Below are 14,793 nucleotides of genomic sequence, written 5' to 3' on the forward strand. Positions count from 1 at the left end.
GTGTGCGTGCATATGTGTGTGTGTCTGAAATATTAACTCTCCGGAGTCCGAATCCGCTTTCCGGTCCTTCCTTACTGACTTCCCCAGGAAGATTCCCGAAGCAGTTGGATTCGAAGACAAAAAATATATCCTCATCTCCCCCCCACTGGGCTTTTTCTGTTTCTAAGGTAACAACTGCCAGGTAGGCCAGAGTAACCAGCAAAAATGTTGAACTTTACGCTGTTAAATAATTGTTTTGTGAAATTCTTACTGGACTCACTCCTCTTCGCAGGACTAGTGTTTATATCTCTTAGCGGTGGAGTCCAAGCATTTGGACTACGTTATTTCTTCCGCTTATTGGCCTTAGTCCTCTTCGGAGGACTATTGTTTATTTCTCTTAACGATGGAGTCCAAGAAGTTGGACGTGATCATTTGCCAAGGAAAAATATGAACTTGACAGTGGACGGAAACTCTCCTAAAGAACGCGTGGAAGTAGATGAAAACGCCAGGAAGCCGAAGAACAAGAGCGAGATAAAGGAAGAACTCTGTGGACAGGCGCAGCAGAAGAAAGGCGATAATACCCTCTCGCGGATTTTCCATTTCGTGAAGGAGAAGTTTGTGAAAAAGAAGGCTTCTTCCAAAGCGAGAATATCCGACGACAACAGATTGGATTGCGAGAATCAAAACCGTCTGCTGAGGGAGTGGAATCAGGTCTTGATCAAACAAAATATAGATCAGGCCCTTCAACTAGAGGCTCTAATAAAACAAAACAGAGATCAAGCCCTTGAAATAGAAGCTCTGAAAGCTAGGAACAACGACCTGGGCTTCGAAAAAGATGAGCTCATAGTCGAGTTGTCCTGGAGGGAGCTAAAAATCGAGGAATTGGAAGAAGCTCTTCTGCTGGAGATACGCGAGAATCAGTCTCTCCGGTCGAAGATCATAGCCCAGAAGTCCTCTACAAAAATGCGTGGGAAAGGAAGTAAATATTCAGATTTGTTGCGAGAAATGAGAAGACTAAGAGAGGACCACGAAAGACTGAAAGAGGACCATGAGCAACTCCAGAAGGTGGTCCTCAATGAGAAGAAAGAGGAAGGAGGGAGGAAAGAGAAAGAGGGAAATGAAGGAAGAAAGGAAAACGAGGACTTGGGGGATTGGGCCAGCTACTTTGGCAGGATTACGAAACCCTGGATTCCTATTCTAGACTGGGACTGGTGGGATAAAGACAGCAGCTGTTATGGTCCAGACTCGGACTCGGACTGGGCTACAGACTGGAGTTATGGTCTGTTCCCGGAATCTGAGAGACGGAGCACAAGTTCAAGACCTCATCGTCGGAGTCAGTGGAGAAAAAATCGGGAAGAGTGGAGAAAAAATGATAATAAATGGAGAGATATTCGGCATCAGAGGATAATAAATCAAGCCAGGCTGGATAGGTTACTGGAATCTGAGAGAACGAGCACAAGTTCAAGAACTCATCGTCGGAATCAGTGGAGAAAAAATCGGGAAGAGTGGAGAAAAAATTATAATACATGGAGAGAAATTCGGCATCAGAGGATAATAAATCAAGCCTGGCTTGATTTATTATCTTCAGAGGACTCTGAAGAAACTGGAAAAACTGGAGAAAGATCAAAGGTGAAGAAGAGGATGTGGCACGACTTACCGAGGATGGAAAAGAGACGTCTCTTACTTAGGTTCTGGCTACTTAGGGCCTGGCTAGTGTATGGCCCCTTTCCTTGTCCGATAATCACTCTCTTCCCAATCTTCCCCAAAAAGATAAGGCGGGTGATGAGAAGTGTGTACATACAGAGAAAATTTCGAAACTGCAGGTGATGCCTGAACCACTGAGGTCGTAGTACCTTCAATGGCTGTTTGGTGGGCAGGTGGAAGAACTCTTGGCGAGAGTCAGTGCTGATGATATCCCCCCATCTCATTGGATGCAAGAATTCTCACTGGTTAGAGTCAACAGCCAACACTTCCTCGGAGGCAAGAAGACCAGCACTCAGATGAGAGTAATTCGGAGGCAGGAGGAACAGCTCTCAAATGAGAGTCAACAGGAATTTGGAGGCAGGAGGACCAGCTCTCAGGATGAGAGCCAACAGTAATTCGGAGGCAGGAGGACCAGCTCTCAGGATGAGAGCCAATGACCAGGGATCTTCCCAACCACCTGGTCTGGCAGAGGAACTCTTACCCAGCAAGAGCCAACGGATGACCTCTCAGGCCGAGAGAGACACCAAAAGGCCTCCAGAAGGATACCAGAGACACCAGAAGATGATTCTGTTGGAATAATCTAGAAGACCGGCTCTGCAGAAAGAAGGAACTTTTCCTTCAAGTATGCTATGTCCCTTGATGAAGACTTCTAATAGAAGATCTCTGTCAAAGCGGGCAAATAGTCGGATATCTAGATCTATTCTTAAAGATATCTTCCTTCTGGTAATTCTGTTGGAATAATCTATAAGACCAGCTCTGCAGAAAGAAGGAACTTTTCCTTCAAGTATGCTATGTCCCTTGATGAAGACTTCTAATAGAAGATCTCTGTCAAAGCGGGCAAATAGTCGGATATCTAGATCTATTCTTACAGATATCTTCCTTCTGGTAATTCTGTTGGAATAATCTAGAAGACCGGCTCTGCAGAAAAAAAGGAACGTTTCCTTCGAGTATGCTATGTCTCTTGATGAAGACTTCTAATAGAAGATCTCTGTCAAAGCGGGCAAATAGTCGGATATCTAGATCTATTCTTACAGATATCTTCCTTCTGGTAATTCTGTTGGAATAATCTAGAAGACCGGCTCTGCAGAAAGAAGGAACTTTTCCTTCAAGTATGCTATGTCCCTTGATGAAGACTTCTAATAGAAGATCTCTGTCAAAGCGGGCAAATAGTCGAATATCTAGATCTATTCTTACAGATATCTTCCTTCTGGTAATTCTGTTGGAATAATCTAGAAGACCGGCTCTGCAGAAAGAAGGAACTTTTCTTCAAGTATGCTATGTCCCTTGATGAAGACTTCTAATAGAAGATCTCTGTCAAAGCGGGCAAATAGTCGGATATCTAGATCTATTCTTGCAGATATCCTCCTTATGGTAATTCTGTTGGAATAATCTAGAATACCGGCTCTGCAGAAAGAAGGAACTTTTCCTTCAAGTATGCTATGTCCCTTGATGAAGACTTCTAACAGAAGATCTCTGTCAAAGCGAGGCAATAGTTCCCGATATCTAGATCTATTCTTACAAATATCTCCCTTCTGGTAATTCTGTTGGAATGATCTAGAAGACTGGCTCTGCTGAAAGAAGGAAGTTCCTCGGAGGCAGGAGGACCAGCTCTCAGATGAGAGTAATTCGGAGGCAGGAGGACCAGCTTTCAGATGAGAGAGTAATTCGGAGATGCAGGAGGACCAGCTCTCAGGATGAGAGCAAACAGTAATTCAGAGGCAGGTGGACCAGCTTCTCAGGATGAGAGGCAACAGTATTCGGGGAGGTTAGGGACCAGTCTCAGGAATGAAGACCAATGAACCAGGGATCTTCCCACCACCTGGTCTGGCAGAGGAACTCTACAAGCAAGGGCACGGTTGACTCTAAGTCCGAAAACGAGACACCAAAAAATGGCCTCCAGAAGGATACCAGAGGGACACCAGAGAATTGATTCTATTAGAATAATCTAGAAGACCGGCTCTGCAGAAAGAAGAAACTTTTCCTTCGATTATACTATGTCCCTTGATGAAGACTTCTAATAGAAGATCTCTGTCAAAGCGGGCAAATAGTCGGATATCTAAATCTATTCTTGCAGATATCTTCCTTCTGGTAATTCTGTTAGAATAATCTAGAAGACCGATTCTGCAGAAAGAAGGAACTTTTCTTTCAAGCATGCTATGTCCCTTGATGAAGACTTCTAATAGAAGATCTCTGTCAAAGCGGGCAAATAGTCGGATATCTAGATCTATTCTTAAAGATATCTTCCTTCTGGTAATTCTGTTGGAATAATCTAGAAGACCGGCTCTGCAGAAAGAAGGAACTTTTCTTTCGAGTATGCTATGTCCCTTGATGAAGACTTCTCATAGAAGATCTCTGTCAAAGCGGGCAAATAGTCGGATATCTAGATCTATTCTTACAGATATCTTCCTTCTGGTAATTCTGTTGGAATAATCTAGAAGACCGGCTTCGCAGAAGGAAGGAACTTTTCCTTCAAGTATGCTATGTCCCTTGATGAAGACTTCTAATAGAAGATCTCTGTCAAAGCGGGCAAATAGTCGGATATCTAGATCTATTCTTGCAGATATCCTCCTTATGGTAATTCTGTTGGAATAATCTAGAATACCGGCTCTGCAGAAAGAAGGAACTTTTCCTTCAAGTATGCTATGTCCCTTGATGAAGACTTCTAACAGAAGATCTCTGTCAAAGCGAGCAAATAGTCGGATATCTAGATCTATTCTTACAAATATCTCCCTTCTGGTAATTCTGTTGGAATGATCTAGAAGACTGGCTCTGCTGAAAGAAGGAAGTTCCTCGGAGGCAGGAGGACCAGCTCTCAGATGAGAGTAATTCGGAGGCAGGAGGACCAGCTTTCAGATGAGAGTAATTCGGAGGCAGGAGGACCAGCTCTCAGGATGAGAGCAAACAGTAATTCAGAGGCAGGTGGACCAGCTCTCAGGATGAGAGGCAACAGTAATTCGGAGGCAGGAGGAATAGCTCTCAGGATGAGAGCCAATGACCAGGGATCTTCCCAACCACCTGGTCTGGCAGAGGAACTCTTACCAAGCAAGGGCCAATGGTTGACCTCTAAGTCCGAGAGAGACACCAAAAGGCCTCCAGAAGGATACCAGAGGGACACCAGAAGATGATTCTATTAGAATAATCTAGAAGACCGGCTCTGCAGAAAGAAGAAACTTTTCCTTCGATTATGCTATGTCCCTTGATGAAGACTTCTAATAGAAGATCTCTGTCAAAGCGGGCAAATAGTCGGATATCTAAATCTATTCTTGCAGATATCTTCCTTCTGGTAATTCTGTTAGAATAATCTAGAAGACCGATTCTGCAGAAAGAAGGAACTTTTCTTTCAAGCATGCTATGTCCCTTTGATGAAGGACTTCTTAATACAAGATCTGCTGTCAAAGCGGGCCAAAAATAGGTAGGATATCTTAGATCTATTCTTTTAAAGATATATTACCTTCTGGTAATTCTGTTGGAAATAATCTAGAAGACCGGTCTCGCAGAAAGGAAGGAACTTTCTTTCGAGGTATGCTATGTCCCTTGATGAAGACTTCTCATAGAAGATCTCTGTCAAAGCGGGCAAATAGTCGGATATCTAGATCTATTCTTACAGATATCTTCCTTCTGGTAATTCTGTTGGAATAATCTACGAAGACGCGGCTTCGCAGAAGGAAGGAACTTTTTCCTCGCAAGTATGCTATTGTCCCTTTGATGAAGACTCTAATTGAGAAGATCTCTGGTCAAAGCGGGCAAATAGTTGGATATCTAGATCTATTCTTACAGATATCTCATTTCTGGTAATTCTGTTGGAATGATCTAGAAACTGACTCTACTGAAAGAAGGAAGTTCCTCGGAGGCAGGATGAGAGTAATTTGGAGGCAGGAGGATAAGATGTCAGAAAGAGACCCAACAGTAATTCGGAGGTAGGAGGAACAACTCTCAAGTGAGAGTCAACAGAAATCTGGAGGCAGGAGGACCAGCAAGATTTGCAGGGATGAGAGCAGGGCAAACAGTAATTCAGAGGCAGGAGGACCAGCTCTCAGGATGAGAGCCAATGACCAGGGATCTTCCCAACCACCTGGTCTGGTAGAGGAACTCTTACCAAGCAAGAGCCAACGGTTGACCTCTAAGTCCGAGAGAGACACCAAAAGGCCTCCAGAAGGATACCAGAGGGACACCAGAAGATGATTCTATTGGAATAATCTAGAAGACCGGCTCTGCAGAAAGAAGGAACTTTTCCTTCGATTATGCTATGTCCCTTGATGAAGACTTCTAACAGAAGATCTCTGTCAAAGCGGGCAAATAGTTGGATATCTAAATCTATTCTTGCAGATATCTTCCTTCTGGTAATTTTGTTGGAATAATCTAGAAGACCGGCTCTGCAGAAAGAAGGAACTTTTCTTTCAAGTATGCTATGTCCCTTGATGAAGACTTCTAATAGCAGATCTAATTTTGTCAAGCGGTGGGCAAATAGTCCGGATATCTAAAGAATTCTATTCTAGATATCTTCCTTCGGTATTCTGTTGCAATTTAGATCTAGAAGACAAGCTCTGTAAGAAAGAGGAACTTTTCTTTCGAGTATGCTATGTCCCTTGATGAAGACTTCTAATAGATGATCTCTGTCAAAGCGGGCAAATAGTCGGATATCTAGATCTATTCTTACAGATATCTTCATTCTGGTAATTTTGTTGGAATAATCTAGAAGACCAGCTCTGCAGAAAGAAGGAACTTTTCTTTCGAGTATGCTATGTCCCTTGATGAAGACTTCTAATAGAAGATCTCTGTCAAAGCGGGCAAATAGTCGGATATCTAGATCTATTCTTACAGATATCCCCCTTCTGGTAATTCTGTTGGAATAATCTAGAAGACTGGCTCTGCTGAAAGAAGGAAGTTCCTCGGAGGCAGGAGGACCAGCTCTCAGGATGAGAGCAAAACAGTAATTCGGAGGCATGAGGATAAGATGTCAGAAAGAGAGCCAACAGTAATTCGGAGGCAGTAGGAACCACTCTCAAGTGAGAGTCAACAGTAATCTGGAGGCAGGAGGAACAGCTCTCAGGATGAGAGCCAACAGTAATTTGGAGGCAGGAGGACCAGCTCTCAGGATGAGAGCCAATGGCCAGGGACCTTCCCCACCACCTGGTCTGGCAGAGGAACTCTTACCCAGCAAGAGCCAACGGATGACCTCTCAGGCCGAGAGAGACACTAGAAAGCCTCCAGAAAGATACCAGCGGGACACCAGAAAATGACTCTGTTGGAATAATCTAGAAGACCGGCTCTGCAGAAAGAAGGAACTTTTTTTCGAGTACGCTAGGTCCCTTGATGAGGACTTCTCATAGTAGATCTCTGTCAAAGCGGGTAAATAGTCAGATATTTAGATCTATTCTTACAGAAATCTTCCTTCTGGTAATTCTGTTGGAATAATCTAGAGGACCGGCTCTGCAGAAAGAAAGAACTTTTCCTTCAAGTATGCTATGTCCCTTGATGAAGACTTCTAGTAGAATATCTGTCAAAGCGGGCAAATAGTCGGATATCTAGATCTATTCTTACAGATATCTCCCTTCTGGTAATTCTGTTGGAATAATCTAGAAGACCGGCTCTGCTGAAAGAAAGAAGTACCTCGGAGGCAGGAGGACCAGCTCTCAGATGAGAGTAATTCGGAGGGAGGAGGACCAGCTCTCAGGATGAGAGCAAACAGTAATTCAGAGGCAGGAGGACAAGCTCTCAGAAAGAGAGCCAACAGTAAGATCTCTAGGGTGGGGCCAGGTAGCAAAGGCAGAGTTGTCATATCTACGGGTATGTAAGTCCCATTAAATGCTTCCCGCAGATATAATCCTTCTTAGAAGGATTCGCTTTAGACCTTGGAATCGAGGGAAAGGGTATGCTTCTTCCCTGTTAACTTTTTTTTTTCATTCCCAATTCTATTTAGCTATTCCTTCTTTCTCTTTCTATAATCGATCTATTATGCCCTTAGAAACAGATGTTCTCTGGAAAGCCTTTGAAACACCAGTTACAGGACCTTCATGATGTTTTTATAAAATGAAGTATTTTTCGAAATTATAGAATATTTCCTTGGCCTCAGGTGGTGGGTGAAGACGTTTACGGGAGTCACTTGGGCTGGGCTGGGCTGTCCATACTTTTCACAGTGGGTGATCGAGAGCGAGTATCCTTTAATGATATTGACCATGACCTTTTAAATCCTCTTAAAAATCATAGGCCTACTAAACTCAGATCTGGCATCGCCGAAGAAAAAATATGCCATATCTTCATTTTCATTAATGAAACCGAGGTTTTAACGAAGAATACACGAAATAAGATATAGTATTCAAAATATCTGATGCAAACAAAGAACCACATTTCAAGAAATGAAAACTATTTCAATAGACTCCATAAAGCTAATGTGATTACCATACAATGAAAATTGGCAACGTATGATATCTGATCTGTACAAGCCACACCACAGCGATCTTAGAGAAGTAAACGCACTATAAGTATAGAGGACTGTGTCAACATCGAGAACAGAGCCCTGGGGCATTATCTGAAAACCAGTGAAGACGAGTTGCTAAAGAGTGCATGGGAAGAAGAACTAATAAAAGTAGACGAAGACCCAGAAATATACAGAGACAGGAGAATGACAGACAGAACAGAGGACTGGCACAACAAACCAATGCACGGACAATACATGAGACAGACTAAAGAACTAGCCAGCGATGACACATGGCAATGGCTATAGAGGGGAGAGCTAAAGAAGGAAACTGAAGGAATGATAACAGCGGCACAAGATCAGGCCCTAAGAACCAGATATGTTCAAAGAACGATGGACGGAAATAACATCTCTACCATATGTAGGAAGTGCAATACGAAAAATGAAACCATAAACCACATAGCAAGCGAATGTCCGGCACTTGCACAGAACCAGTACAAAAAGAGGCATGATTCAGTGGCAAAAGCCCTCCACTGGAGCCTGTGCAAGAAACATCAGCTACCTTGCAGTAATAAGTAGTACGAGCACCAACCTGAGGGAGTGATAGAAACCGATCAGGCAAAGATCCTCTGGGACTATGGCATCAGAACGGATAGGGTGATACGTGCAAATAGACCAGAAGTGACGTTGATTGATAAAGTCAAGAAGAAAGTATCACTCATTGATGTCGCAATACCATGGGACACCAGAGTTGAAGAGAAAGAGAGGGAAAAATGTTTAAGTATCAAGATCTGAAAATAGAAATAAGAAGGATATGGGATATGCCAGTGGAAATTGTACCCATAATCATAGGAGCACTAGGCACGATCCCAAGATCCCTGAAAAGGAATCTAGAAAAACTAGACGCTGAAGTAGCTCCAGGACTCATGCAGAAGTGTGTGATCCTAGAAACGGCGCACATAGCAAGAAAAGTGATGGACTCCTAAGGAGGCAGGATGCAACCCGGAACCCCACACTATAAATACCACCCAGTCGAATTGGAGGACTGTGATAGAGCAAAAAAAAAATAATAATAATAATTTAAAAACACTAATAGTAGTAAGTATGTCTTAAAATGGACACAAAAATTCACCGTTAGCCTTTGCAACTGACAAATATACTTTCTGAAATAAAAATTAAACTACAGTGAGCTTTCGAGAGTTATTCTGAAAGAAGAATATTCGTGATTGTTAAAAAAAAAAAAAGAATAGATCACCTCAACGTGGCCTGTCGACAGCGTAGAATATAACATTAGACACCTTTCTTATAATTAGAATTAATATTTTAAGTGGCTTTAAGTTTTTAACACCCAACGGTTCCATTTCTGGAGGAATGTATTCTGATGATTTCCACTTTTAAATCGGGCCTAAAGAATTATCATCATTTCATGGGAAAGTCGAGTCAAGATGAAGGAAAGACCAAATCGCTTTCTGCGCATGTGCAGTTTCATTTTTTTTTTTTTTTTTTTAGGCGAAACCTTTTTATTTATTTAATTTTTATTAATCGTCCTCTCTCCTTATCATAAGACGGCTGTGCTGATGGTCTCATTAGCCCTATATAGTTTCAAGTTGTAATCCTATAGGAACCGGGATGTCGCCACGACCTTGAATTTTGTGTTTTGTTTGTTTCTATGTATTTTTTTAATGCTCTGGTGCCTCTTAATGGCATTGTCATCCTGGCAGCATGCATCTTTCCCTGTGCCTGTATTACTGATCTCTTTCTAAACGATGCTTTTAGGTGTATCTTGCAAGTTGATTGGAGCACTCTGTTCTACCGAAGCTTCCTCCATTTACTAGAAACAGGCTTGAATATTATTAACTTTGTTTAATTTGTGAGTATTTCGTTTTGCACGGAATTGTTCAAGGTGGAGATGCATAAATGCCTTCTTCACCATTCCAGTTCCGAGTGATCTATAAGTGTAAAATTTGGGGTTTACTTTCTACGTGAGTTTGCTTTTAATTAATCTCAAAAGACTCGCTGATTGCGTTTGAAAGAGCCAACTTGTGCACCAATTGTAAAAATTTGTGCACCTTCATTAGAGGCTTATTATTGCATTGTTGCGTCCCGTAAATTGTGTTCAATACTTATAGTGTTGGAAATCTATATTTGTTTGCCGGAAAAGAAAAAATTTAGCTGTCAGTTACAGTTATCAAGTATATTAGTATTTTTATACATACATACAATACATACATACATACATAAATTTTAATACAGACAGGCTATATATATATATATATATATATATATTATATATATATAAATTTTATACATACATTATCTATATACAACATACATATATATACATATATATATATTATATATATAATATTATATATATATTATATATATATATATATTATATACTATATATATATTTCTTGACCTTTTGGCCGCTGTTCATTTGTAAAGTGTGCACAATTTGCGAACGTCATTATCCCATTGTATCTAAGAATCTGATTATTATACGTCGTATAAAGATTTAACGTATTTGTATGAAACACGTATAAACCTACTCGCAAATGCATCGAACTTGCGAGTCGCTTCAGAAACGATTTAATTGGCAAAATTCGAACGTATGGAATTGACCCCTCCCCTCTTAGTAGCATTTTGTTGCCAGCCTTAACCATGTTTGCGCAAAACTGTGAGATGGCGCTGCATCCGGGGATAACTTAGCAACGTCACTTTGTGGGTGCAACTTTGCAAGTAGATCTGCAAGTCGCTAAATGCTTACAATCCTTAGCCCGGTCATCTTGCAAGATGCCTCAATCCTTACTTAAGTCGGCGAGAAAATTTATCAGTACTAAAAGCCTTAATCAGCATGATTCATAACTGACTTTTAACACTATATGGCGTGCTCAGTAACTGTTTGAGTTCGACATTTTTCATTGTACTAGATTGTTACATCATTATTTTCCGTCAGCAAGTCTGAAGTGTTTAAGGTTATATTATATTATGGATATGTATGTATATATATATATATATATATATATATATATATATATATATATATATATATATATATATATGTGTGTGTGTGTGTGTGTGTGTGTGTGTGTGTGTGTGTGTGTATACTGAGCCACTTCTGAAAGAATTGCCAAGTTTTTTAAATTGCTGATATCAGCACTAGTAAGATAAATGCTACTGATTTGTAAAGCCTGTGTCTTCTTGCACACCTTCTCTGTAGACGGACGAGCGCCAAAGAATGATGTTAAATAGGATGTCCCAGAGCATGGACCGCTTCTTAAGCCAAGATCCCAACTCCCACATCCCTCCACCACCTCCCCTGGACTTCCCTCTCTCTCTTCCCTCAAGAGGAGGAGGAGGAGGAGGAGAGGAAGACGAGGTCGGCAAGAACGTCAAGAAGATAGTGAGGAAACTCACTCAGATGGACACCACCATCTTGAGAGAACTTGAGAGGGTTTCCACGGAGGTAAGAGGCCCTTAATGGATCTGTCACAGAAGAGTTCTCTAGTCACTTACTAGCTACCAGCATAAAATAAAAAACATACTGACCTATACAAGGGTTCATTATGAAGTTGTAAAACCAAATAGCTAAGAATACAAATCTTGATCCTCACATTGAAATACATGTTAAGATATTTGAAAGAACTTTTCCTATCTCCCCTTCTCATTCCAAAGGTACAAACTGTGACCGAGTCACTCGGAACACAAATTTCGCAGCTTCAGTTGGGCCATGATCAGCTTTCGGCCTCCATGGAAACTTGTGAGAGAAGCTCTCTGGAAGCAATGCAGCAACTGATGTCAAGAGCACAGGTAAGACGTATGTGAATGTGAGTTATAAAGTACACTGTCTTTTAATACTGGTGGTCTGCTACAACCTTCACCAAATCAACGAAAAGAGCTTGAGGTGACGTGAGATCTAATCAGTGTCTTTTCATAATCTATAACAGGCATCTGGATGCAGTGGTGGTGGAGATGTTCCAGGTGATGTTAGTTCGCGTTTGGATGCTCTTGATCGAAGATACCAAGAACAAGAGGCCGAGATTCATAGTATGGGAGCAGACACCCACAGGGTAAGAATTGTGGAAGAGATGTCTTTTGTATATATGCACAGAAGTACGGTGTTTTCCGACACTGTGCATGAAACGTCCACAGCAACAGCTTCTTACGTCTTACGTCAACAGCACACAGAAAGCTCATCAGTAGAGGGTCGAACTCCCCTATGCATATTGAACCATTCGTTCTCAGATACTGAGGCCCTTCATTTCCAGTACTTCCTTCATACCATGTATCTATCAATTTTATAACACTTCTGAAATTAACATTCTTCGCCAACTTATCATCGTCCATTCTTTCCATGTCACCGAACCATCTGAAAGTACTCCGTTTTTACAACTTTTACGTATCTACATTCCTTACCCTATCTAGTCTTTTTACACAGAGTATATTCTTCCATATTATGCAAGCAGTCATTTTGTCATCTTCCTGCTTTCCATTCACTTTCATAATTATACTTTGTTCACATTTGCCCATTTGCAAACAGTTCAAATTCCTTTACTAGTATCTGCAGTTTCTTTTAGCTCTTCCCTATCAACACTACGTATCGTCTGTTAACGTGACTGGCACCCCTATGCCTCAGGATACAATGCACGAAAATCGCCAAGTGCTACTCTTTCTGGGCAATGCTTAGAAAGCACTGATTATTCCCAGTTACAGTACTAATCAAATCAGATGTCTAACAAGATAATAATTGTTGTGCAAGAAAGTGTCAGTGCATTAGCTTTTTTTCATTACTCTGTCATTTTTATCTAACTGAAGTACGTATTTTTATTTCAGAATTTGGAGGAAACTCTGAACCTTCTGAAGAAACTTGTTGATGAAAGTCATAATGGGCAGGCTGTTATTAATGCCTCTGTGGCAGATTTGACCCGGAATCTTCGACAGCTTGATGACACCACTCAGGATGGCTTAGGTCGGCTTACAATGGACGTGCAAACAGCTCTGAGGGATAGCTCAGATGCTTTGTCAGAAACTGTATCAGAAATGGCAAGCCAGATAAAGCAAGAAACTTCAAACATTATGGACACCCTTGATGATACAGCCTCCCAGGCAGAAAACCTGCAGCATACTGTCCTAGAAAACTATTCAGAACTGTCAGATCAGATTGGTAGTTTGAAGAAGGTGGAGAAAGTGATGATCAACACAGCTGATGCAGTCCTTGACACTAAGCGCAGCATTGAGTTTGGAATACAGCAGATCATTTTGGAGCTGGGAGAAATTGTCAAGAGTAGTGGAAGCACCATTAATACTACTCTGTCAGATCAGATTAGTAACATCTCATTCGCTATCCTTAAGAATCAGACATCAGCTCTGACAAACATGACTGCTAAAATGGAGCAGGAAATATCACAGGTGTGGAGACAGATTGGCATTATGTATCAGCAGATGACACAGTCTGTAGATCTTCTTGATCAGTTGAGAAACACCACTAAGTTGCACATGAACGCGTCACTCTCTCGTGTTGGAGAAATGGACGGAACAGTTGGACAGATCAACACCAAAGTCGCAGATGTCGAAGACAATCTCAACTATCTGCTGGGACGTTTGTCCTTGGTAGTCTCAGAGTTCAACCTCATGAAAGCAGGTGTGGGAGACGAACTTGTTCGATTGAGAGAGAACCTCGCCAAAGGAAACGCGGGCCAGTTTGGTTACGAAGGTGACGAACCAGCGGAGTACCGTTACGACATCAGCCGGAAGCGTCATGCCATCCATTCGGAGAGTCGTTTGCAGGAGCGCGAGGCATTGCCGCCTCCTAGTTATTTCGAACAAAATAGGGAACCTCTTACCGTATTTTAAGTTTCGTTTATAAATAACTGTTAAATTTAACAGTGTAAATTGGCAGACAGCCAGATGAGAATCCTTAAAGACAGTAGCATTTCTGTTCATGCTTCTCAACATGCCCTAAGCATTGCCATTTTATACATTTTTGTTCTTTGCTGTCCTGTTGTTTTTGGCATTATATCCAGTTGTCTTTTTATTTGTAATAGCTAGTTAAATAATGCGTCACTTTTGTAGTAGGAAGACTTATTTCAGTCTTGTTTATCATTGCTTGCTTGTAATTAAGAATGTAAGTACAAAATGCAGCAGTCAACATCAAGTCATACTTTGTGTTCTCTGCGAAAACTACTGAACACTATAGTTCTGGCACTATAGTAGATTGTAGGTTATCATCAGAAGACAGAACGATTGAAATCCGTTGATGTTACTCAAGTTAACAAACTGAGACCTGGACCCATTATATATCAAGGTAAGTTTTGGTGCAACCTGAAAGTCTCCCAGTGCTCTTTGTTAGCTGCGTCTTAGTTGTAAGTTTTTTTAAAACTTTTCTGATGTAATTGCAGTGAAAGTAACTTAGTATAGTCAGTACTTTACAAATAAAAAGGCTAACCAGCTCTTGTTTTTATACCCTAGTAAATCTGTTTGTTTCAGTGTACCCCATATTGGTACGGCTGGAATAGTTGTAAGTCAGTAAGGTAATGTTCATTTTCATAAGTTTTTCCCATTGGTCGCCTTTTGCTCAACTGTATAACGTCTTTATCAATCTCCCATTTCAACCTCCTTTAAGATCAAGTCATCTGCACAAGCGCTAGAAGAGTTTATGTTGTTCAAGTACTTTGTAATACTGTAGCTATATA

The 14,793-nt window shown here is 41.2% G+C and overlaps 1 protein-coding gene across 1 annotated transcript in view; it reads left to right on the forward strand.

Annotated features, from left to right (window-relative positions):
• Positions 1–14,548, forward strand: part of LOC135227077 (uncharacterized) — a 48,160-nt gene extending 33,612 nt beyond the window's left edge. The window contains exons 3-6 of the mRNA XM_064266909.1: positions 11,322–11,567; positions 11,777–11,911; positions 12,049–12,171; positions 12,935–14,548. Of these exons, the coding sequence (XP_064122979.1) occupies positions 11,322–11,567; positions 11,777–11,911; positions 12,049–12,171; positions 12,935–13,954 (1,524 nt within the window). The 3' untranslated portion in view covers positions 13,955–14,548. The remainder of the gene's footprint in view (positions 1–11,321; positions 11,568–11,776; positions 11,912–12,048; positions 12,172–12,934) is intronic.
• The last annotated feature ends 245 nt before the right edge of the window (positions 14,549–14,793 follow it).

This window comes from Macrobrachium nipponense, chromosome 15, assembly GCF_015104395.2.
Source record: "Macrobrachium nipponense isolate FS-2020 chromosome 15, ASM1510439v2, whole genome shotgun sequence".
Taxonomy (NCBI): Eukaryota; Metazoa; Arthropoda; class Malacostraca; order Decapoda; family Palaemonidae; genus Macrobrachium; species Macrobrachium nipponense.